This window comes from Mytilus edulis, chromosome 8 (genome assembly GCF_963676685.1).
Source record: "Mytilus edulis chromosome 8, xbMytEdul2.2, whole genome shotgun sequence".
NCBI classification, from domain to species: domain Eukaryota; kingdom Metazoa; phylum Mollusca; class Bivalvia; order Mytilida; family Mytilidae; genus Mytilus; species Mytilus edulis.
This window is the reverse complement of record NC_092351.1, coordinates 39,265,386-39,290,705: the sequence shown is the minus strand read 5'-3', so window position 1 is coordinate 39,290,705 and position 25,320 is coordinate 39,265,386. Positions and strand designations below refer to the sequence as shown.

Sequence of the window (25,320 nt, the reverse complement as noted above, 5' to 3'; positions counted from 1 at the left end):
TTTTTTTTAATGTAAAATACAAAGTAACAACTATGTTTATGGTGCTATTATGCAGTTAGGTATTAAACACCTTCCAGGAAAATATTTTGTTTTTTCTTGAAAGACCTAATAATTTTCACACTAAATTTGCAGAAAATCACCCAAGAAATTTACAAGATTATCAGAAGGTTGAACTTTTTTTATTGATGCTTTGTCACTTTTAATAAGATATAGGTTTGCTGGATAATTACAAGAACATGGTATTTTTCTAGAGTAGAAGTCAAGTTTATGAAAACTTTAATTGATTATGGCTGGCTTTGTTTAAAACAGCTCTTCCTTTTGGGTTAATTGTTAAATTTAAACACGTTTTTGAAATCTAGAAGTATTACTTGATGGTTTTATTATCATTGCTTCATTTTATTTCTTTAAGCTATTCACAGCTGCACCACCGTTAGCTATAGGTCTGTTTGACAGAATATGTAGTTCTGAAAGCATGATGAAGTTTCCAGCACTGTATAAAGCATCACAGCAAGCAGAACTCTTCAATGTAAAGGTATGTATAGTATACTCTTCAATGTAAAGGTATGTATAGTATACTCTTTACCATACATGAGTATTGTATTAAACTGTAAGACAAGAATGTTTATAAATTGCATCTTAATTCAAATGCACTGGGATTGCGTGTTTGAATCATGCATATAGCTGTGCGTCCTTATCAAATCTAAATGGATAAGGATTATCAGTTTTCCTATTGAAGGTCAGTGGTTCTCTCTGGGAACTTCCTCCACCATTACAAAATGGATTACTAGGAAATAGCACAATAGTGCTGAAAGTGGTGTTTAACACCAATCAATCAATCAAATCTAATGTGCTGCTCCTTCATTACACTTTCTTCCTATTTATAAATCTATCATTTGTTAATATATTTTAGAGCTTAGTTTATGTATAAATGACTATCATATTTTTTGTATGTTTACAGGTGTTTTGGATGTGGATCCTTAATTCTATATTTCATTCTGTTTTATTATTTTGGCTACCGGTCTTATCTTTAAAACATGGTAAGTTCTACTGTTTTTTCTAATCAACAAACACAAACTAACATAGGCAGATCCAGAGGGGTCCCTGGGGGGCCCAGGCCCCCCTTTTGTGGGAAAAATTTGGTTGATTATATAGGGAATCACTGAAGCATGACTGGAGTGAGCCTTCCCCTTATGAAAAGTTCTGGATCCGCCACTGACTAAGAAGTTGATCGAATACAATATACAATGTTTGCTGCTGTTTTTAAAATCAAAGTAGTTTATGTTAGTTATATCAAAAAAGATTGTAAATATTATTGGCACAATGGTAGAAATGTAAAAATAAAATAAAATAACAAAAATACTGTACTCAAAGAAAAATTCAAAACGTAAAATCCTTTATCAAATAGCAAAATCAAAAGCTCAAACACATCAAACAAATGGAAAACATATAACTTTCATATTCCTGACTTAGTACAGACATTTCCTCATGTAGTAAAGTATGCTTAAAGACAAATCCCTCTATTGTTTATGCGCATATACAAGCGCAACGGTTCTATGCCGTCAGCGGTTTATGACGTCTCGGTTTCCGCCAACTGGAAACGTTTATTAGAGTTATTCCTCTTTGAGCCGATGGAGAGAGTGACAATCGTTTTGATAGGTTAATTTTCCGAGAAAAAAAATGAAAATTGTTTTTATATAATAAACATGTTCCAGAATTGGATAAAATATGAGAATGAAAAGAGAGTCAACTATACAGCAATCTAACAACAACAAATACACAAAAATGACTGCAAAGAAACGATACAGAATCTGAATACTCGACAGAAAGATGAGCCAATCAAATTATAATATAATACTTTTTTCCTTAATTTTCTATATGTATAGACTTTCGTAGGTTCTTAATTATATCGATATTTTATAAATCATTAAGAAAGTACGAAAATCATCAATCACTCTGGACATGTCCTCAAAATTCAATGTATCTTTAGCAATAGTTACATAACGTGCCTATATATGGATATGGCAAATTGCACTGACGTATTTTGAATGTGTACGGCACTTACATTTTTACATGAATATAATAATTAGATTTCTGATAAACACCAACAAAACAGTAACCTAACGACGTATACATGTAAAACAAAGTACATCTAGAGAAGTTAACATAAAAGCTTCTAACATTCTAGGTTTTTTATATGACCATTCCGAGTTTGTTCCGATTTACCAAATTTGATATTTATGTGCAAGGTGCACAATTTTTGTAGGAAAAAAAACATAATCGTGTCCGTGTTAAAAAGTTGTCGGAATGAAGAATTACAGAGGAATGCATATGGAAAAAAATCAATTAAAAGGAGATTTGAGAAAAGAGGTCGGACTAGGTTTTATCCATACTCACGGTATGACATCTGTATGAGTATACTTAGACTGAGTTTCTAGCAACATTACGGAATATTTCGACATTCATTGATGCCTAAGGATGAATGATCAAAACAGATATGATGTTAATTTGACCCTGTTAACACTTGCACGGAATTGAAATAAAATCTATCTCTGAAGAGCATCTCTCGTTTTCGATCTTTTAAGAACTTGTGCGTTTTCATTTAGTATACATTGCATATCTAAAATAATCGGTCTAACCATTTCGATAACAAAAAATACGTATAACGGAAAATGAGTAATTTACAGAAAATAAAAAATAATAATGAATAAATACAATTGAAAAGATATTTTTTAAAAGGTGCACCGAATACCATACGTATAGTAAGCGAATATGGAACGAATAAGTAACAGGGCATCAGTTGAGCACGCTTTCCATTGCAGTATTGAACATTGTAGTACAATTTCAGAGAGATCCATACAAATACACATAAGTTATTGTCTTGAAACTAGAAAAATGCTTGTTTTGACCCCTTTTTGGCCCTTAATTCCTTAACTTTGGCCCCATTACCCCTAAAATGAATCCAAACCTATTACTTGTGGTTTTAAACATTGCGATATGATTTCAGAGCAATTGAAATACTTCTACACAAGTTATTATCCTGAAACTAAAAAAAATGCTTGTTTTGGGCCCCTTTGGGCCCCTAATTCCTAATCGGTTGGGACCATCATCCCCAAAATTAATCCCAACCTTCCTTTTGTGGTATTGAACCTTCTGAAAAAGTTTCATGAAGATCTATTCACTTAAACTAAAGTTATTATCCGAAAACCAATGTGTCTTCGGGCGACGACGACGCAGACGACGTAGACGACGACATCATACCATTATACGATCCCAAAATTTTTTTGGGGTCGTATAAAAATGGTGTAGGGGATTTCTATTATTGTGCTCACCCTTTGAAGAAATTTCATGTTTTAATGCTCAAAATGTTCACAATTGAATTCCATCTTTTAAATTTTTAATAATTTTTTGAATTTTGAAAAAAAGGGGGGGGGGGGGGGGGTGGCACCATGCCCAGAGAGAAAAAAATTCCTTCTCTACCAAAATATCTCTATCAATCATATATTCTCATTTATAATTACCAAATTTGTGTCAGAAATGCACGTATAAATGGAATGTTTTAGCTTTTTCAGTTCAAAATGTTTCAGTATTCATCTGTTTGATAATCTGAATTTTGGTGAAAATTGACAATTTTTGACTAAAATTATTTTTTTAAAGAAAAAAAAAACACACGACTTTCTTTTTATTTTATCAATATATAGAATGTGGTCTTTCAAAATTTGTCAATGACATTTCATGGTATTGTTGGTCTTGGGAGATAAACAGATTTAAAATTAAAGATTTTTTGAAATTTTTCATTTTCGAATTTTAACACATTTTTAAATGGTTGCTATGGAAACAAACTATTTAATAAATTCAAAATTTTCACGTTTTTGTATAGTTAGGGGTTTTGTTTGTCAATACTGTAAATATACATATTTTTTGTATTGATTAACTTTATTTCTATGGGACTTTAAAACCCCTTATATTTCAATTTTCAAAGGCTACTTATGAACGTATTTAGGCAACATTTTGTAAGGATGGTTTCCATGGCAACCAAGGTTCAAAAGAAAAAAATTAATACATGAAACTTATTTTCATACCATACCCTCCTCATAAACAAAATATAAAGACATTTGAAGATGGGTCATGAATCGCCTATCAACAGGAACCTGCATGATTCTTACAAAGACCGGTACTTAACACGGGGTTTTGTCAAAAACGAAATCAGTTGGAAAAAGTGAAAGGCCAAATCAATTATGACAAGATAAATTTAAGCATCAGAAACCAAAAGCTCTAATAAAAGACAACTAAACACGGATTTATGTAAATTGAATAAAACAAAATCGTTCAAGTATAATTAGAGTTTATGTACTATTTTTTTTTCATATCATTGGAATACACACACAGGGGTCTCAGAATTTATTATATAAAGGTATAAGACGAGTGCCTGTGAATACACATATTTTTTTGTGTGAGAAAATACAAAACTTGCAGAAGGTTTGAAACGGGACACAAATTACACCTACAATTGCTCCTCAGTGAATAAACCAAATAAAACCGTGAGCTAGCAAATAACCCTAGCTAGCCCTAACCCTAAACCAATTAAAACAGCTAAACAAAAAAGAAACATATTTAACATGTTTAAGATGGAAAAAAATCTGGGGTTGATATTGCCTAAATATTCAATATTGTGTTGATGAAAAACCCCAATACATTCAGGAGCTTGGTGGTGAAAAACCCAATTTTATATTAACATGAGGGGTGAATTGGAATTGATAATGCAATTAAAAAACTTTATCACCCAATTATATAAGAAAATGATGGGTAAAAACCCCAATTTGTGAATTCTTATCTGGAGCTCTGAATTATCATCTAAATAAAAAGGAACAACATTCTTAAACGAAATTAAAATTCATGATATATACCTGAAGCTAAATTCTGTCTTGTCTTTCAGATATACTTTGATTGAACAATGATATTATGTAAAAATGTCTTCACTATTTTAAAAAGAATTTCTGTTAAACACATAAGCACTATGAATAACCTGAAATAAAATGTTCATAGAAGCATTCGTGTGTACATTTGTACAACGCATTGTTTTCCAACCACCGCATTTATATTACGTGTCTGTGATTATATACTGACTTAAAACTAAGCCTACTATCATGTGTAGATTAATGTGAATTTATCGTAGTTTAAAACAAACAAACAACAAATCAGCAAATAACGAGAACTGGGTCGTCCCTAATTTGTAAGAATATAGCCTAAACCTACCGAACGTCTTCCGACGTTGTTTTTAGAATTGGCGCAATATGTTCCCGCCAATTCAAATTGTTACCCCCTTTTTAGAAATATCTCTTTTTCCATTACGGTGACCCCATCTTTTTATTTCCTTATTTTGTTTAGATATAAACAACACATATTCTATTGAAGACTCATGGAGAAATTATTGGTCAATTTTTTTTAAACTAAATTTTTTTATAGGTATTTCACAATAAAAAAGGCGGGAAAACTATTTCAGCAACTTATCATTATTATTTTCCACTCAGAAAATGGTGATATTATTAGAATAGTTTGTATTAACAACTATGATAACAAAACAGACAAGTTTTTATTGGATACGGACTTTTAAAAAAATATTACACTGCTATTGAGTAGAAGTCCCAATTTCCAAATTCCGTGAAAAAGATGGCGTTTTAAATCGAAAACGAGGTCGGTGACCCCATTTTTTTATTTTCTTATTTTAAAGCTTTTACCTAGCCTAAAGTAAAAATAAAATATAAAGAAGATATTATTGGTAGATCTGAATAGAAGGATTTGTCTTTAAACAAGAACTATTTATGTAATTGGTTAGAATTGCACAAGATGAGCTTTAATCAGTGATAAGTAATGTTCAGCTTCTACAAGTATGTACCAATATCTGTATGCCCCGCCATAGCCGAGGGGGCATTTAGTTTTACCTTTGTTTTTATATGAACTTTAACTTTAACATTTTACTATTATATTATACTAAAATATGATTCAAGAAACTGTTCATAATGCTTCATGTTAAACATTTTAACTTCCACATTTAACAATTACATGACACTAAAACATGATTGAACAAATTGTTTTTCATACTTCATGTTTCATATTTCAGATGTAGCCTTTTCTGATGGAAAAGTAGGAGATTATTTATTTTTAGGAAATTTTGTATATACTGTAAGTAAAAAAATGTAGTGCCAATAAGCATTCTAAAAGAATAAAATTCTGTTTTGGTGTGTTACTGTAAATTCAGAAATACTTGCTTTCATTTATTACTGGTATTGCGATTTTTGATGAAAGGACATCAATGCAAGATTAATTATTGCGTTTTCAGGAAAAGCTGCATAGTACAGATACATTTGTTAAATATCAGCTTTTTTTATTATTATAATACTCAGTCAGTTGCATTATTTGCATTAATAAAAAAAAAACTCCTTATAATTTCTGAATTTACAGTATTTCATGAAATGTTTTAAAACATAAATCTAAAATATTTAACAATATGTTATATTTTGAAATTCTTGTTATCTGTAAAAGCATTTTTGTACATAAAGATATTCAAAAACACATCATTTGTTGTCTATACAGTTACCAATGATAAGGAGATGGAGACATGAATACAAATCTATACAGATACGATAAATATAATGATTTATTTGCAAGCAGTGAACACTTAATTATAAAAAAAAAAAAACAACAAGAAACAGATTCTTCTTTTTATTTTATTTTCATTCAAATAGAAAGGCAATAAGGGTACTATAAACATATTACAATTTGATGCATATTTGAAAAAAAAACACAATTTCTACATCATACAGTTACATTTACTACAAAATTCAGATTTTTTTTTAACATTAACAAATAAAATTAGATGAGCAGAGAAAATAAATTCTTGAAAAAATCTGATTTTCATCCTCTGTCTTTTTTTGTTTATGTGCGAATGATTTGTTGATTAATACCTACCCCTTGCAGAAGGCAATTAAATTAAGTACTTGAATATGAAGACTTTAAATTTGGTATTTGCTGCTACTTTGCTAAGGACAATGCATTTAGAAGTAAGAACAAAGACAGGTCAACTCAAAAGTCAGAATAATGTGTCAGGGTAAGGTGACTTGTCTTCCTGCCAACTGTTTCTTTGTGAATACGCATTTTAAAAATCCTGCTTAGTGTGTTGGTCTAGTACAAAGCAGGGTTAATTTTCATATTTCATTAACATGTTCTCATCCTGAATATTCTTATTAATTTTCTGCAGGACTTAAAGTAGCCTTGATCATCATTATTATTTAATATATTTCTATTTCAGTATGTAGTAGTAACTGTATGTTTAAAAGCAGGATTAGAAACTAGTGCTTGGACCTGGGTAAGTTAATAAGGAATGTGTCATATTGCACACAAATGATGTTATTTGGCTTGGACTTTAAAATTAGATTATTTAACTACCTTGATTGGAAATCAGATAATCCACTGGTACCAATGTAAGACTATATATATTACACCACAAATTATGAAAAAAATATACTCACAGATGAGTCCAGTTACAGTAAGAGAAATGAAATTCAACTTTTTTCATGATTGTGGATAAAAAAAAAAACCCAATGTTGATAAATAATCCAGTGCAATCACTAATATAGCCAATATTTCTTTTTCAGTTAACACATTTAGCCACCTGGGGTAGTATAGCCAGCTGGTTTTTATTTCTCATTGTATATAGCCATGTATATAAAGTAGTAGACCTGGCCCCAGAAATGTTGGGAATGGTGAGTAGCACTAAATAAAAAAATTACCACTGATTAGTATTCATTTGATTGGTTGTATAGGACGTATAAATGAAATCATATAGAAAAGCAAAGGATATGGGGTATCTATCTGTGACACAAAATCTGTACAAGTATAGCAAAAAGCAAAGGCTATGGGGTATCTATCCATGACACAAAATCTGTACAAGTATAGCAAAAAGCAAAGGCTATGGGGTATCTATCCATGACACAAAATCTGTACAAGTATAGCAAAAAGCAAAGGATATGGGGTATCTATCCATGAATCTGTACAAGTATAGCAAAAAGCAAAGGATATGGGGTATCTATCCAGGACACAAAATCTGTACAAGTATAGCAAAAAGCAAAGGATATGGGGTATCTATCCAGGACACAAAATCTTTACAAGTATAGCAAAAAGCAAAGGATATGGGGTATCTATCCATGACACAAAATCTGTACAAGTATAGCAAAAAGCAAAGGATATGGGGTATCTATCCAGGACACAAAATCTTTACAAGTATAGCAAAAAGCAAAGGATATGGGGTATCTATCCATGACACAAAATCTGTACAAGTATAGCAAAAAGCAAAGGCTATGGGGTATCTATCCATGACACAAAATCTGTACAAGTATAGCAAAAAGCAAAGGATATGGGGTATCTATCCATGAATCTATACAAGTATAGCAAAAAGCAAAGGATATGGGGTATCTATCCAGGACACAAAATCTGTACAAGTATAGCAAAAAGCAAAGGATATGGGGTATCTATCCATGACACAAAATCTGTACAAGTATAGCAAAAAGCAAAGGATATGGGGTATCTATCCATAACACAAAATCTGTACAAGTATAGCAAAAAGCAAAGGATATGGGGTATCTATCCATGACACAAAATCTTTACAAGTATAGCAAAAAGCAAAGGATATGGGGTATCTATCCATGAATCTGTACAAGTATAGCAAAAAGCAAAGGATATGGGGTATCTATCCAGGACACAAAATCTGTACAAGTATAGCAAAAAGCAAAGGATATGGGGTATCTATCCATGACACAAAATCTGTACAAGTATAGCAAAAAGCAAAGGATATGGGGTATCTATCCATAACACAAAATCTGTACAAGTATAGCAAAAAGCAAAGGATATGGGGTATCTATCCATGACACAAAATCTGTACAAGTATAGCAAAAAGCAAAGGATATGGGGTATCTATCCATGACACAAAATCTGTACAAGTATAGCAAAAAGCAAAGGATATGGGGTATCTATCCATGAATCTGTACAAGTATAGCAAAAAGCAAAGGATATGGGGTATCTATCCAGGACACAAAATCTTTACAAGTATAGCAAAAAGCAAAGGATATGGGGTATCTATCCATGACACAAAATCTGTACAAGTATAGCAAAAAGCAAAGGCTATGGGGTATCTATCCATGACACAAAATCTGTACAAGTATAGCAAAAAGCAAAGGATATGGGGTATCTATCCATGAATCTGTACAAGTATAGCAAAAAGCAAAGGATATGGGGTATCTATCCAGGACACAAAATCTGTACAAGTATAGCAAAAAGCAAAGGATATGGGGTATCTATCCAGGACACAAAATCTGTACAAGTATAGCAAAAAGCAAAGGATATGGGGTATCTATCCATGACACAAAATCTGTACAAGTATAGCAAAAAGCATAGGATATGGGGTATCTATCCATGAATCTGTACAAGTATAGCAAAAAGCAAAGGATATGGGGTATCTATCCAGGACACAAAATCTGTACAAGTATAGCAAAAAGCAAAGGATATGGGGTATCTATCCATGACACAAAATCTGTACAAGTATAGCAAAAAGCAAAGGATATGGGGTATCTATCCATAACACAAAATCTGTACAAGTATAGCAAAAAGCAAAGGATATGGGGTATCTATCCAGGACACAAAATCTTTACAAGTATAGCAAAAAGCAAAGGATATGGGGTATCTATCCATGACACAAAATCTGTACAAGTATAGCAAAAAGCAAAGGATATGGGGTATCTATCCATAACACAAAATCTGTACAAGTATAGCAAAAAGCAAAGGATATGGGGTATCTATCCATGACACAAAATCTGTACAAGTATAGCAAAAAGCAAAGGATATGGGGTATCTATCCATGACACAAAATCTGTACAAGTATAGCAAATAGCAAAGGCTATGGGGTATCTATCCAGGACACAAAATCTGTATAAGTATTGCAAAAAGCAAAGGGACAACACTTTTATTGCTGTTCTTCATCTGAAAGTCACATTGAGGCCTTCAACACAGAGCAAATAAAACACCTGTTTTGTTTAGATATGTAGGGCTTTCCAGTATGTTCTTATTTAACTGAGGCTGTTTGATGATTTAACATATGTGTTTAATATTATTATCTTATGTTAAAAATTTGACCGAGGTCTATTTTAGGCCACTGTAATATTAACACTGTTTACCTTCTTAGTATTTTAATTGTATTGTAGGGGTCACATGTGTTAGGATGTTCCATATTTTGGATGGGACTTTTCCTTGTACCATTTACATGTTTAATCAGAGATATTGCTTGGAAAGCGTGAGTACTGTTTTGTTTGGTTTTATTTAAAAATTAAAATCCATAAAATTAATGGTTCAATAAATTCAAAATAAATTATTGCCATTCATTATAAATAAATTTCTATCAAAAATAAGGCTCAAAGAACTTTTTATATTATTTATTTTAACACACATGTGAGCGTATGAATACACAACGTCAGAGTGGGCGTGTCGCCATAAAAATTGACAACATTCAAAATAAAAGTAATACTTTTAACCAATCAGAACACAATAAATACACCAAATTTATTTATTAAACAATAAAGTTATACAAAGAAATGTTATTTTCTTGCAATAGATTGATATTCTGCCACGATTTTTAATGTTTTGATTCAAATTTTGCAAAACCTGAAGTGGAAAGAATCAGTGTTTGTTTCAGTTACTCTTAATTTATATATATTTACACGAATGACTTACTTTTCAGATTAAAGAGGACCACACACAAAACATTAAAGGAAGAAGTTCAGGAGAAAGAAAAGTTACATGAAGATCCTACTCCTATAGTACTTAAACTGACTAAGAGAAAGTAGGTAGATCCCACTGAAATGTATTAACTAGGTCAAAAGAGAATGTACGCAGATCATCAGACTATTTCAAAAGGAAGACATTTCTTTTTAGAAAAATTAATAGAAATTATTGAAAGAAAAACTAATGTGAGAAATATTTATTCAATACATTTATCAGTACACTTAGGCCCAGGGTTTTTTAATTTGTTGGTTTACAGATCTGCCGACCCCATTTTTCAGATTTGCAGAATAAAAATAAAATTGACATTTTATGCTTTTTTACCCCAATTTTACGGTCCATTGAACATAGAAAATGATAGTGCGAGTGGGGCATCCATGTACTGGGTACTCATTCTTGTTTTTGCATATTTTTCTGTCTTGAAAGATTTTTTTTTTTCCTGACCGTCTGATCCCACTTTTTCATCATAAAAATCCGTAAACCAACAAATTAAAAAATCCTGGCCTTAGAAACTACTTGAAATTGTTATTATGTTAATATACATTTTGAGAATTGTATGATGGTTAAAAATAAATTAAATATTTTTTACAGATTGACAGAAACAGCAAGACTGCTACGCAATGTATTCACTCGATCCCCAAGTAGGATGACACCAGGACCTGATCAGCCTCGTAAGTTACCATGGTTACTAAAAAAAATCTTCAAAGATTAGTTTGTGTTATTTTTGCATTCCTAACATGTTTATACTTTTTGGATTAATTCTGTTTTTTTGCTTTTTTTAATTATCTGTTCCTAACATGAAGTAGCATTTTAAGACAGTGTTAAACAAAACTGACATGTTTTAATATTTTAACTGCCAACAAATTTCTGTATATTCATATATTGTAAAACGTATTGTTGGCTATCAGACATTGCATACAGAAATTACTCTCTATCAGTAATTGCATACTACTGTAAATTCAGAAATTATTGTGTGCATTTATTATTGCGATTTTGTCATTTTAGCTAAAATGCGATTTTAATTTTTGTAATATCAAGAAAAATCTTGATTGATTCATATATTTAAATTCAAAATCGGAGTTTTAATTATTGTGATGATAACCCAGTCACATTTTCCCAATAATAAAAAAAAACAAAAAAAACGTAGCAATAATTTCTGACTTTACATTATACAGATTTACTCTTGTAAAATTTCACAAGTATTTTTGTAAATTTTACCTGTAGCCAATCCAGTTGTAAAATACTCTGTAAGGGGGATAACTAAGAGGTGTAAGTAGTCCCTACATACCATAGTCCACTCATAAGGCACTATGTAATGGTTTGACTTTATCTACTGTGTGTCCCAGGAACCTCTAAAATTAGTTTGACCAAAAAATAATATTTCGTATGCAGTGGCATTTATACTAAGATATGTTTTCATAATTCAAAAGGAGTTCGCACTTGTTTGATGTTATAGTACATCATTATCTTTTTTTTCACCTCCTAAAAAAATAGTTTGGGCAAAAATTAACATTTAGAATTAATTGTAAGACTTTTTTTCATAATTCAAAAGAAGTAAGAACTTGTATGATGTTTACATCATTAGCTTTTTTTCTCTTTAAAACCAACAACATTCTTGTGTTGAGAATGAAATTAGAACTGTTTTAGTGGAAAATATTTTTGACTTAAAACCAGTAAAAGATAAAGTTCAAATATTGACCTCTGTTTTCTGTTACTATGGGAATTGATATGAAAAACTGCTTTTAAGGCAACATAGGACACACATTAGTTATATGGTGTTTTTTTTATACTTCACGTCAGGAATATAGCTCATTAAACACATTATTGTCTGTGCATATAATTCAATTTGTTAAGGATCAGGCACAGATGGGCTGGAATGTTTCACTATTATAAAAAAAATCAAAAGTTAGAAAGAAAAGTAAATCTTTTTGTCCTCTGTTAAAGTAGCATTTCCTGTGTTGACAGATAATAAAGTTTTACCGACAACCGAATTAAGTTCAGTTTGAGGTCAGTTTTATTTTGTTGTCCTTTTGTTTGATTTTGTTATGTTTTCCCATTACAGAAAACTTATGACAAAGAAGAAAATTATGATATATATGTGATTAATAGAAAAATTATCTGTGACCTCTATTTTACTGTTACATTTGTTTAAAAAAAAATCTTTTAGAAGATTTTAAAATTCTATCAAAATACTACTGAAAATGTGGAAAATTTCAAATTTTATTTTTTTACTAATTCTTTATTTTAAAGGATGATCATTGGTTGTTGACAAAGGGAACAACCATATTAAATAACTAATACACATCATTTATCTTTTTTTATGTTATGATTGTTCTAGGAGGGTATCACTTCTGATTGGAGCATTTTTATATGACCTCAAAAATTGAATATAAATTCAAATCATATACTGTAGATACACTAATTTTCGCGGGGTTAAAATTTATAAGATAAGATTTCATGGAGATTTAATTTTGTGGTTTCCAATAAATGCAAGTGATATTATATGAAGGTTAAATTTTGGTGGTGGTTTAAATTTTCGTGTATATATTCTTTCCAAGAAATAAACGAAATTAAATCCTCCATGAAAAATTTCTGCTTTTACAGTAACCAATTTTAAGTTCTTTGACTACAGTTATTCTGTGTCAGAATCCTATTATGTGTCAAATATTTAATTACAATCCAAATTCAGACCTGTATCAAGCGCAAATCGTGTGTCAATTTTTGTCCTAACTGTTCAGGGTTGGACCTCTGTGGTCGTATCCAGCTGCACTAGGTGAAGCAATTTATTACAAAAAATATTTTAAGACATTTATTTTAAGATTCTTATTGCATGTTTTAACATATAAAAGTTTGTTTGAGTGATTTTAGTTTGTGATGTATGCAAATTATATGTATTTAGTTTTTTATGTGCATTATTTTTATTTTGATAATTTTCAAACAGCACCCTCACCTACACCATCACGTAAGTTGTCATAGTAACAAGCCCTGCCTGCAAAATGGTCCTATATATTAACACTGAAATAATTTATTGCATGTTAGAATTTGCATGTTTTATTGGGTTTTTATGTAGCAGAGAGAATTCACATTTGAACGCTGGATTCAAGGTCAAAAGAATAAGATAAGTTACGATAGCAACATTGAGATATAGGGAAGAACTCACTGACTGCAGTTTAATTATTTTAAAGACTGAAAATTGTAATACAGATGGACATGCAACCATCTGCCAGCACTTCCTATTCCTTCCAAATCAATGTTCTTTACAACATCCCATGCAATCAAATCTACATACCCGCTGCTTTCAGCAAGCATAGAAATAAAAACATATATATAATTTAGTAACCAGATTTAAAACCACATAGTAAGCTTGACATTTTATGCACATAAATCCTAACAAGACAAATATTTATTTTATTTCAATGCATTTGAATGTATTGACTGTAGAATCCTTGAAGTATTTATTGATGTAATACGATGCATAGAAACCCTATTGGGGTTTTTTTCCGGAAGGAGGCAAAAAAGGGGGAAAGGGGGGGTGGGTTGCATCATGTAAAATTATCTTTGTAAGAAACCCTACCTTAAACTGTCCATGCCTTTTAATTAAAGAGAGATATATGATAAAACTACTGGTTCCCTGTAAACCATTTTCCCCTGGTTAAAGAGATATGTATGATAAAACTACTGTCTACCCTGTAAACCATTTCCCCCTGGTTGGATTACTGTTGTTCAATCTACAAATTTCTGTGGAATGTTTTTGGTCTGTTGTTTGTTCATTTGTCTTTTAATGCCATGAATACAATACTAGGGACTGTATAAAGCCTTCAGTTCTGTTCCCAGTCTGTCAATCAATTCTTTCTTATTCAATCCCCCATTAGGAAACAGTCAAAGTCAATGATCTGCATTTGACTCTTAAGTTATATTTAGTAACCATTGCTGAAGGCAGAAACAGGACAATAATGAACAAAAGTTTTCCCATATGAGAACCCTGACAACCGGAAAGTATAGAAACAAATACATTTAAATAATCTATCATTAACATATGTAATTTGATATTGGTTGATGTCCATATATAGTATTCCACAACTCTGATTGTTCAAAGGTCTTATAGTTTGAAGGGTTAAAACGAGAATGACTTGGATAAAATTTCATTTTTGTCTGGTATGATCAGAAGAGTCTCGCAATGGAATTGTTTTGTTTTGTCATTGGATTTTTGTCTCATTGACATATACCTCAACTTATTTCATTATTATTTACAGGGGAAAACAAGTTTATTATATACAAATTATAAGGTTGAAAGTTGCCTGTATAAAATAACACTTGGTAAATGTAATATTTATACAAATAAGAAAATGACTAATAGGATGCTTCCAACTTAAAAACTGATATTTTACTCAGGAGGTGTTGCAGTCCAATTGATTCGTGGTAAGATGAAAGTATATGCATGTCTTTCGATAAATAAATGTTTAACCAATCTTAAAATTTCTGCCAAAAAATGAAAATTGATGACTATAAAACCAAAGCTTTTCAGGATACCTACTATTGTCTATTTCTTCATGCATTAACTGATATTACAGAAATACTTCATGCTTAATACAACTTTTTGCAAATATAGAGGGAAATTGTGCATTTAAACAGAGCACAGAGTATATTTTGTTTCTTCACAACTCTACTTTGTTATGATAATGATGATGGATTGAGAAGTTTTATGTCCAGTGGCATATATTACATGTATATCAGGAGAATCACATGTTATTGTTAAGTGAATATGAACCTTGCTTTGCACTAGACTGTCATGCATAGAGGAAATGCTGTGAGCAGCAGTGAATCAGAAAATACCATTTTTCAATACTTTACGTTACAGTCTATGTTTTGCTGTTTCACATCTTTTTGCATGACATGAGCCTCTTTTAGGTATCTTAAAATGATCTCTTCCTTTTTGAATGAATTTTTCATGAGTACTCTGAATGACTCTGCTATTTTATACACATTTTAAAAAATCAAGGTAAAGCAATCAGGTTTTACAACCCAAAAGTTCTAATGCATGGATCCTTCTTCTTGAATGTCAGATGGAAAACTTATGACTACTAACTCTAATGATAATCATATAATATATTACAGTATATGGTATGTATATGTTAACCGGTTTTTGGCAACTGGCTCAATTTCATTTGATTAATAGCTGCTTGAAAAAGTTATAAAGGACTGTTTACCAGTGAATATTAGTTGATATTGTAGAGCAATAGGTTGTTTTTTTTAAAGTTTTTACGGATGACTCCCCCCCTTTTTGTCGAGCCTGCAACTTTTGTTGCAGAAAGCTCGACATAGGGATAGTGATCCGGCGGCGGCGGCGGCGGCGGCTACGGCGGCGGTGTTAGCTAACTTCTTAAAAGCTTTATATTTTAGAAGGTGGAAGACCTGGATGCTTCATACTTTGTATATAGATACCTCATGTTACGAAGTTTCCGTCAGTCACATGTCCAATGTCCTTGACCTCATTTTCATGGTTCAGTGACCACTTGAAAAAAAAGTTAAGATTTTTTGTAATGTTGAATTCTCTCTTATTATAAGTAATAGGATAACTATATTTGATATGTGCGTACCTTGAAAGGTCCTCATGTCTGTCAGACAGTTTTCACTTGACCTCGACCTCATTTCATGGATCAGTGAACAAGGTTAAGTTTTGGTGGTCAAGTCCATATCTCAGATACTACAAGCAATAGGGCTAGTATATTCGGTGTATGGAAGGACTGTAAGGTGTACATGTCCAACTGGCAGGTGTCATCTGACCTTGACCTCATTTTCATGGTTCAGTGGTTATAGTTAAATTTTTGTGTTTTGGTCTGTTTTTCTCATACTATATGCAATAGGGCTACTATATTTGTTGTATGGAATGATTGTAAGGTGTACTTATCTAGCGGGCAGATGTCATGTGACCTTGACCTCATTTTCATGGTTCAGTGGTCAAAGTTAAGTTTTTGAGTTTTGGTCTTTTTATCTAATACTATATGCCGTAGGTCATCTATATTTGGTGTATGGAAATATTTTATGATCTTTATGTCAGTCGCGCAGGTTTTATTTGACCGTGACCTCATTTTCACGGTTCATTGCACAGTGTTAAGTTTCTGTGTTTTGGTCTATTTTTCTTAAACTATAAGTAATAGGTCAACTATATATGTTGTATAGAAGCATTGTTAGCTGTACATGTCTGCCTGGCATGGTTCATCTGACCTTGACCTCATTTTCAAGGTTCATTGGTCTTTGTTTAGTTATCTTGGTTAATGTTAAGTTTATGTGACAGTTGTATTAAAGCTTAGCTTTATACTTAGGACTATCAACATAATATCAATGATTAGTATAGAAGGCGAGACATTTCAGCGTGTGCACTCTTGTTTGAATTTCCCCTGGAGTTTGGTATTTTTGTCTTTACATTTTTTATAACAGGAACTAATGTCAAGAATAACACAAGAACCTCTTCCTCATGAAAATATCTGTTGAAGCCGCTTAGTCTTTTTGTGCTTACCTTAAGCAATCAATAAATCAATCAATCAATCAATCAAATATATGCAAGAAGGCTATACAATTGAAATCAGGTTTAAAGTGGCATGAAAAAAAACTTCTATATGAAGCGTAATACAAGTATTAAAATCATTCAACTTAATTTTTCTGCTACAATCCATATATATATCAAAATCATTAACTACTACATATAATACTTTAACATGGCAAATATATCATAGTCGACAAATTACTTTACTTGTTTTAGTGATGATATCTCAGGGTCTTGTGAGAGTTACTGATACCCATGTGAAAGAGGTGCATATCCAGGATTTTTCCCTCTTGCAAGCCAACATTTGTAGTGATACTTATAAATTTTAAATCTCTATAAGGCCCTCCTTCCTAAATCGGCCTTTGTTAAATAATATCTCGGAATTCATGTGTTATTTTTCTTTCTTTCAGATGGTTATGCTTTCTCACAAGAAGAACATGGAGTAATGGGACAGGTGAGTAATCTTTGATACATAACAATATGATATTGAGCAGGAGACAAATTTTTGGAATGTCACCCTCTCGTGTAAACCAATCAAAAATTGATAGTTTAAAGGAAAATTAATTGAATTTACATCAAGCAATTAAAGAACACGCTTTTTCATTGACTGTCAAAATGAAAAGAAATAAACATCTTTTCTTCACTTCTGATCACTTCTGTTTTTGGAAAGATTAGAACTTGTTCTAAATCTTTACTTAGGCACCAGCCTCCCTAACAACAGGACAGGTTAGCTACTGTTACTAAATGTATTCACACTAAAATATAGTTCGCTATGGTTCTGATATATGTGCACATAATACACATATAAACTGAAAAAAACTGGGTATATTATTGGAGCAGTTCATTCAAGAATGTATGTCATTAAGGTGTGTTGATGTGTAGGCTTTTAAAAAACATTTTGATTAGGTAACTGGGTATTGATTCAACTAGTATGATTGACAACTGTCATTATCACTAAACAATCATAGACAAGGTGAACTTTTAATTACAATGCCTCACCTCCTAAACTGCCAATCAAATTGACCACATTACCTATCAACCTCAGTCTTACATAATTATACAGACCACTCAATATAATTCTTAATACACAAGTATTTGACCTCATAATTGAATACACAAATGTGTATATTAGATGTTTGATATATATAAGGATGATAGATTTATTTATTGCCAATTACTTTTGATCTACATTACATAAAGTGATTCTGTAAATTATATCTGAAAGATAAATGATTAATGGATTAACAAGATCTTAAAAAAATGAAATATGAATATAAATATGAATAAATAAAAGGTATTCAAGTAAGGCCTATAATTTACTTGAAAAATTTCCGATAATCATCTGTAATTAATCAACAATTAAATTAGTACACTTTTTTTTATCAGGAATTGGCTTGAAACAGTTTAAAAATTTTAAAACTTTTAATTATAACAAACCATTGTTTATTAGTTTATTTCCCATCAATCATTATGTCTATTTTAGTCATTTGAATTTTTATTAGAAGTGAATACATATGTTTGCAATCAAGAAAGAATCCACATTTCAATAAGATAAGTTTTTTAATTGGTTACGTTGAAAAAGTACATTTTCAATGCCCTGTGTTGAAAAATACTTTAAAAATTGATCAAAAGGCACTCTAAAACTTTTAATCTTGACTACAATGCCCTATAACCTCTGTTTCAACTTACAAAATGCCCCATAACAACATTTTTCAATTTTGTTTGTTGACACTTTAAAGTTTTAAGCTGTTGGTCCAGATTTATGTCTTACAAGGATAGTTGGTAACATTTACTAGAAGAATTTTTGCATTTTTTTGTTTTTTTGAAACATGTTCAGAACCGGTGTCATATGGTATTTTGAACCCCCTAAAAATTGAACCCGGGGTCAAATTACCATGCGGTAAAATGACCCCGGGGTCATTATACCGCATGGTATTTTGACCCTGGGGTCATTTTTCACATATGGTATTTTGAACCCCCATGCGGTATATTGAACCCCCCTGTTTTTGATAAATAATATTGCAGATAATTTAATTTACAAATTATTGGCTATAATTTTTTTTAATTTGAGGTCTATGGTAGGGGGTTCAATATACCGCAGGGGGGTCAAAATACCATGGCTAAGTAAAATTTTTAAAATATATTTTCCAGCATATTTAGTACATACAAACTACTTATTGGGGTATTATAACTATGTTAAGGAGTTAGAATAGCTAAAATTTTTGAAAAACAAGGTCTATAGTAGGGGGTTCAATATACCGCAGGGGGGTCAAAATACCATGGCTAAGTAAAATTTTCAAAATATCTTTTCCAGCATATTAAATACATACAAACTATGTATTGGAGTATAATAACTATGTAAAGAAGCTAGAATAGATTGAGTTTTTGAAATTCAAGGTCTATAGAAGGGGGTTCAATATACCGCAGGGGGGTCAAAATACCATGGCAAAGTAAAATTTTCAAATTATCTTTTCCAGCATATCTAGTACATACAAACTACTTATTGGATTATTATAACTACATTAAGGAGTTAGAATAGCTAGAATTTTTGAAATTCAAGGTATAGTAGGGGGTTCAATATACCGCAGGGGGGTCAAAATACCATGGCAAAGTAAAATTTTCAAAATATATTTTCCAGCATATTGAATACATACAAACTACTTATTTGGGTACTATAACTATGTTAAGGAGCTAGAATAGATTGAATTTTTGAAATTCAAGGTCTAATAAGTAGGGGGTTCAATATACCGCAGGGGGGTCAAAATACCATGGCTAAGTAAAATTTTCAAAATATATTTTCCAGCATATCTAATACATACAAACTACTTATTGGATTATTATAACTATGTTAAGGAGCTAGAATAGATTGAATTTTTGAAATTCAAGGTCTATAGTAGGGGGTTCAATATACCGCAGGGGGGTCAAAATACCATGGCAAAGTAAAATTTTCAAAATATATTTTCCAGCATATTGAATACATACAAACTACTTATTGGGTTATTATAACTATGTTAAGGAGTTAGAATAGCTAGAATTTTTGAAATTCAAGGTCTATAGTAGGGGGTTCAATATACTGCAGGGGGGTCAAAATACCATGGCAAAGTAAAATTTTCAAAATATCTTTTCCAGCATATCTAATACATACAAACTACTAATTTGAGTATTATAACTATATTAAGAAGTTAGAATAGCTAGAATTTTTGAAATTCAAGGTCTATAGTAGGGGGTTCAATATACCGCAGGGGGGTCAAAATACCATGGCTAAGTAAAATTTTCAAAATATCTTTTCCAGCATATTTAATACATACAAACTACTTATTTGGGTACTATAACTATGTTAAGGAGCTAGAATAGATTGAATTTTTGAAATTCAAGGTCTATAGTAGGGGGTTCAATATACCGCAGGGGGGTCAAAATACCATGGCTAAGTAAAATTTTCAAAATATATTTTCCAGCATATTTAATACATACAAACTACTTATTGGGGTATTATAACTATGTTAAGGAGTTAGAATAGCTAAAATTTTTGAAAATCAAGGTCTATAGTAGGGGGTTCTATATACCGCAGGGGGGTCAAAATACCATGGCGAAGTAAAATTTTCAAAATATCTTTTCCAGCATATTGAATACATACAAACTACTTATTGGGTTATTATAACTATGTTAAGGAGTTAGAATAGCTAGAATTTTTGAAATTCAAGGTCTATAGTAGGGGGTTCAATATACTGCAGGGGGGTCAAAATACCATGGCAAAGTAAAATTTTCAAAATATCTTTTCCAGCATATCTAATACTTACAAACTACTAATTTGAGTATTATAACTATATTAAGGAGTTAGAATAGCTAGAATTTAAGAAATTCAAGGTCTAGTAGGGGGTTCAATATACCGCAGGGGGGTCAAAATACCATGGCAAAGTAAAATTTTCAAAATATATTTTCCAGCATATTGAATACATACAAACTACTTATTGGGTTATTATAACTATGTTAAGGAGTTAGAATAGCTAGAATTTTTGAAATTCAAGGTCTATAGTAGGGGGTTCAATATACTGCAGGGGGGTCAAAATACCATGGCAAAGTAAAATTTTCAAAATATCTTTTCCAGCATATCTAATACTTACAAACTACTAATTTGAGTATTATAACTATATTAAGGAGTTAGAATAGCTAGAATTTAAGAAATTCAAGGTCTAGTAGGGGGTTCAATATACCGCAGGGGGGTCAAAATACCATGGCAAAGTAAAATTTTCAAAATATATTTTCCAGCATATTTAATACATACAAACTACTTATTGGGTTATTATAACTATGTAAAGGAGTTAGAATAGATTGAATTTTTGAAATTCAAGGTCTATAGTAGGGGGTTCAATATACCGCAGGGGGGTCAAAATACCATGGCTAAGTAAAATTTTCAAAATATATTTTCCAGCATATCTAATACATACAAACTACTTATTGGATTATTATAACTATGTTAAGGAGCTAGAATAGATTGAATTTTTGAAATTTAAGGTCTATAGTAGGGGGTTCAATATACCGCAGGGGGGTCAAAATACCATGGCTAAGTAAAATTTTCAAAATATCTTTTCCAGCATATCTAATACATACAAACTACTTATTGGATTATTATAACTATGTTAAGGAGCTAGAATAGATTGAATTTTTGAAATTTAAGGTCTATAGTAGGGGGTTCAATATACCGCAGGGGGGTCAAAATACCATGGCTAAGTAAAATTTTCAAAATATCTTTTCCAGCATATCTAATACATACAAACTACTAATTTGAGTATTATAACTATGTTAAGGAGTTAGAATAGCTAGAATTTTTGAAATCCAAGGTCTATAGTAGGGGGTTCAATATACCGCAGGGGGGTCAAAATACCATGGCTAAGTAAAAGTTTCCTGGTGTGACACCAAGTTTTTACACAGTGTAGGGAGTATGAGATTACATCCTCTCTGTGTGTACTGTAACATAGTTATAATACTCCAATAAGTAGTTTGTATGTATTAAATATGCTGGAAAATATAGTTTGAAAATTTTACTTAGCCATGGTATTTTGACCCCCCTACGGTATATTGAACCCCCTACTATAGACCTTGAATTTCAAAAATTCTAGCTATTCTAACTCCTTAATATAGTTATAATAACCCAATAAGTAGTTTGTATGTATTAGATATGCTGGAAAAGATGTTTTGAATATTTTACTTTGCCATGGTATTTTGACCCCCCTGCGGTATATTGAACCCCCTACTATAGACCTTGAATTTAAAAAATTCAATCTATTCTAGCTCCTTAACATAGTTATAGTACCCAAATAAGTAGTTTGTATGTATTAAATATGCTGGAAAAGATATTTTGAAAATTTTACTTAGCCATGGTATTTTGACCCCCCTGCGGTATATTGAACCCCCTACTATAGACCTTGAATTTCAAAAATTCTAGCTATTCTAACTCCTTAACATAGTTATAATACCCAAATAAATAGTTTGTATGTATTAAACATACTGGAAAAGATATTTTGAAAATTTTACTTAGCCATGGTATTTTGACCCCCCTGCGGTATATTGAACCCCCTACTATAGACCTTGAATTTCAAAAACTCAATCTATTCTAGCTTCTTTACATAGTTATTATACTCCAATACGTAGTTTGTATGTATTAAATATGCTGGAAAAGATATTTTGAAAATTTTACTTTGCCATGGCATGTTATTTTGACCCCCCTACCATGGTATATTGAGCCCCCTACTATACATCTAAAGACTTTTAATGCTAAAATATCTAGCTCCTTTCCATATTTATTATACTCCAATAAGAAGTTTGTATTTATTTTAGTAGCTTGAAAAGATGTTTTGAAAATTTTACTTTTTAGATTAACTGAGCCATGGTAATTTGCCCCCCTCCCCCTTTTTTTACCATGGAGAATCAAAACTTAAGTCTACCATTCTATATAAATATTACAAATTTCAAAAAATTAAAGTGTCCAAGCTACATGGTCTAGTTATAATGCTTTCAGAAGTTTTTTGATTGAAATTTTGTTGGTTAAGACTTCAGAGCACTTATACCAAGGAAATATTTTTCTTTAAACCAATCATTGAAAATTGACCTCCCCTTCTTGTATTAATGATTTTTAATATTTGATTAGCTTTTATATAATGTTAAATGTTTTATTAATCATCTAGAATTAAAAAAACAGGGGGGTTCAATTTACCATGGGGGTTCAATTTTCCATACAGGGGGGGTTCAATTTACCATGGGGGGGTTCAATTTACCATAGCGGTATTTTGACCCCGGGGTCATTTTACCATGGGGTTCAAAATACCATATGACACCGGCAACATAATTTCGATAAGATATAAACTGCAGTTTAAATAAAATTGTGCAAATTAAGAGACCCATATTATTTAGTTTGAGCTCATTTTATCTTCATACTGGAAAAGCAAGTTTCCTTCTAAAGACCTGCTGTAAATGCAATTTTCAGCAATAGTGCTTTATAAATGTTCATTTTCCCCCACCATACCTTAATATGAAATAATTCAAACTACTCTTCTAATCTCTCCATGAGTGATTTCCATCACTTTGATTTTCTAATACTTGTAGCGATGCTATGTATGTGACGTCATAGTAATATATCAATATGACAATAATAGTATTTATTTGAAAAAATGCCTCCTGATATAAGTTATAGGAGAGCATTGCATTTATTAATCTTCTTTAAATTTTGTTTATATAATTTCAGGCTGAATTGATCAGATATTACGACAGTTCTAAAGAAAAACCAGAAGGCTTGTGATCGACAGTCACATCACTCGACAGAACTCCAGTATTGTATAACTTGCTGTTGTATCACTGCACAGAGCTAGCTCTGTAAGAACTGGGTCAAGTTTAGTAAAGTCAGCATGGTAGATCTGTTACTACGAGAAAAAAGGATCATATGGAGAAAAAAATATACAATGGCACTTTTATCTTTACTGTTAATTATTTTATTATTATTGATTATGCTTACTCTTTTTTGAAATCTTTAATATTGCAAATAGTTAGAACTTTTACTAGATATTCAGAAAATTGACAAGGATAAATTTGGAGGTATTATAAATAATTCTAATCAAGGCATAATAACTGATACAATGATACTGATTTGATGCTATGATTTTGATATTTTAGCATTAATATTCAGACAATTATAAAATGGATTATACACACATATTCCTCAGATTGATATCATCTTCTATCACTTTCTACCAATCTTACATTTCTTTTATATTTTTAATGACAGTATTATTTTCCATCTTTATTTATGAGTTATGCCCCTTTAAAAAAGTATCTTTTTTTTTTTGCAAACTCTACCATGTCTACTGATTGATACAATTAATAATTGAAAAACCAATAATGACTTTTCCATTCCCTGTTTTTTATGGGCCTGTTTTATTCTAAATTAAGGTAGCACAATACAAATTTTATAACTCCAACTCCCAAATTGTAAAATGCTGTAACTTTCTTAATAATGCTTGAAAATTTATAAAAGTGGTAGTTTTGGATAGCTAACAGATTACTCTTTCAAATAAATGCAATGTTAGTATTATGCAACAATTATGTAACCAATTATAATGTTAACTGTGTCTAAAATATTTTTCACCAAATTTCCACTTTCAAATGAAATTAGCTTCTGCATAGGTATCCCTAGAGGGTTGATTTTATTATATGTTGTTCCTATGGTCATTATCTACAAAAGGGTGTGTCAGATTTCAGATATAATGTATAGAACAAATTTTACACCTAATTAAACATTATCTAGACAATCTGAGACACCCTTTTGAAGCCCATGATGTGTTGATTAAGATTTCGTTAAAATTTTCTGTATAGTTAAAGAGATGGTGGAGCTAAATTCATTCAAGTGAACTTACCCAGATTTTGCCACTAATTACATAATAATTGATTGCATAATGATTGCA

At 31.2% G+C, this 25,320-nt stretch overlaps 1 protein-coding gene across 9 annotated transcripts in view; it reads left to right on the top strand.

The window, feature by feature from the left end:
- LOC139485557 (probable phospholipid-transporting ATPase IA) overlaps positions 1 to 25,320 on the top strand; it is a 74,828-nt gene that overhangs the window by 46,758 nt on the left and 2,750 nt on the right. For 3 of the 9 annotated variants that reach the window (XM_071270130.1, XM_071270131.1, XM_071270127.1), the window contains 11 exons: positions 410 to 532; positions 959 to 1,037; positions 6,119 to 6,180; positions 7,307 to 7,363; positions 7,653 to 7,760; positions 10,251 to 10,339; positions 10,784 to 10,885; positions 11,416 to 11,495; positions 13,766 to 13,786; positions 17,779 to 17,822; positions 24,108 to 24,808. In XM_071270130.1, the coding sequence (XP_071126231.1) occupies positions 410 to 532; positions 959 to 1,037; positions 6,119 to 6,180; positions 7,307 to 7,363; positions 7,653 to 7,760; positions 10,251 to 10,339; positions 10,784 to 10,885; positions 11,416 to 11,495; positions 13,766 to 13,786; positions 17,779 to 17,822; positions 24,108 to 24,161 (819 nt within the window). In that variant the 3' untranslated portion in view covers positions 24,162 to 24,808. Of the gene's footprint in view, positions 1 to 409; positions 533 to 958; positions 1,038 to 6,118; positions 6,181 to 7,306; positions 7,364 to 7,652; positions 7,761 to 10,250; positions 10,340 to 10,783; positions 10,886 to 11,415; positions 11,496 to 13,765; positions 13,787 to 15,216; positions 15,244 to 17,778; positions 17,823 to 24,107; positions 24,809 to 25,320 lie in introns of all 9 variants that reach the window. The other 6 variants (XM_071270128.1, XM_071270125.1, XM_071270129.1 and 3 more) reach the window with 3 other exon arrangements.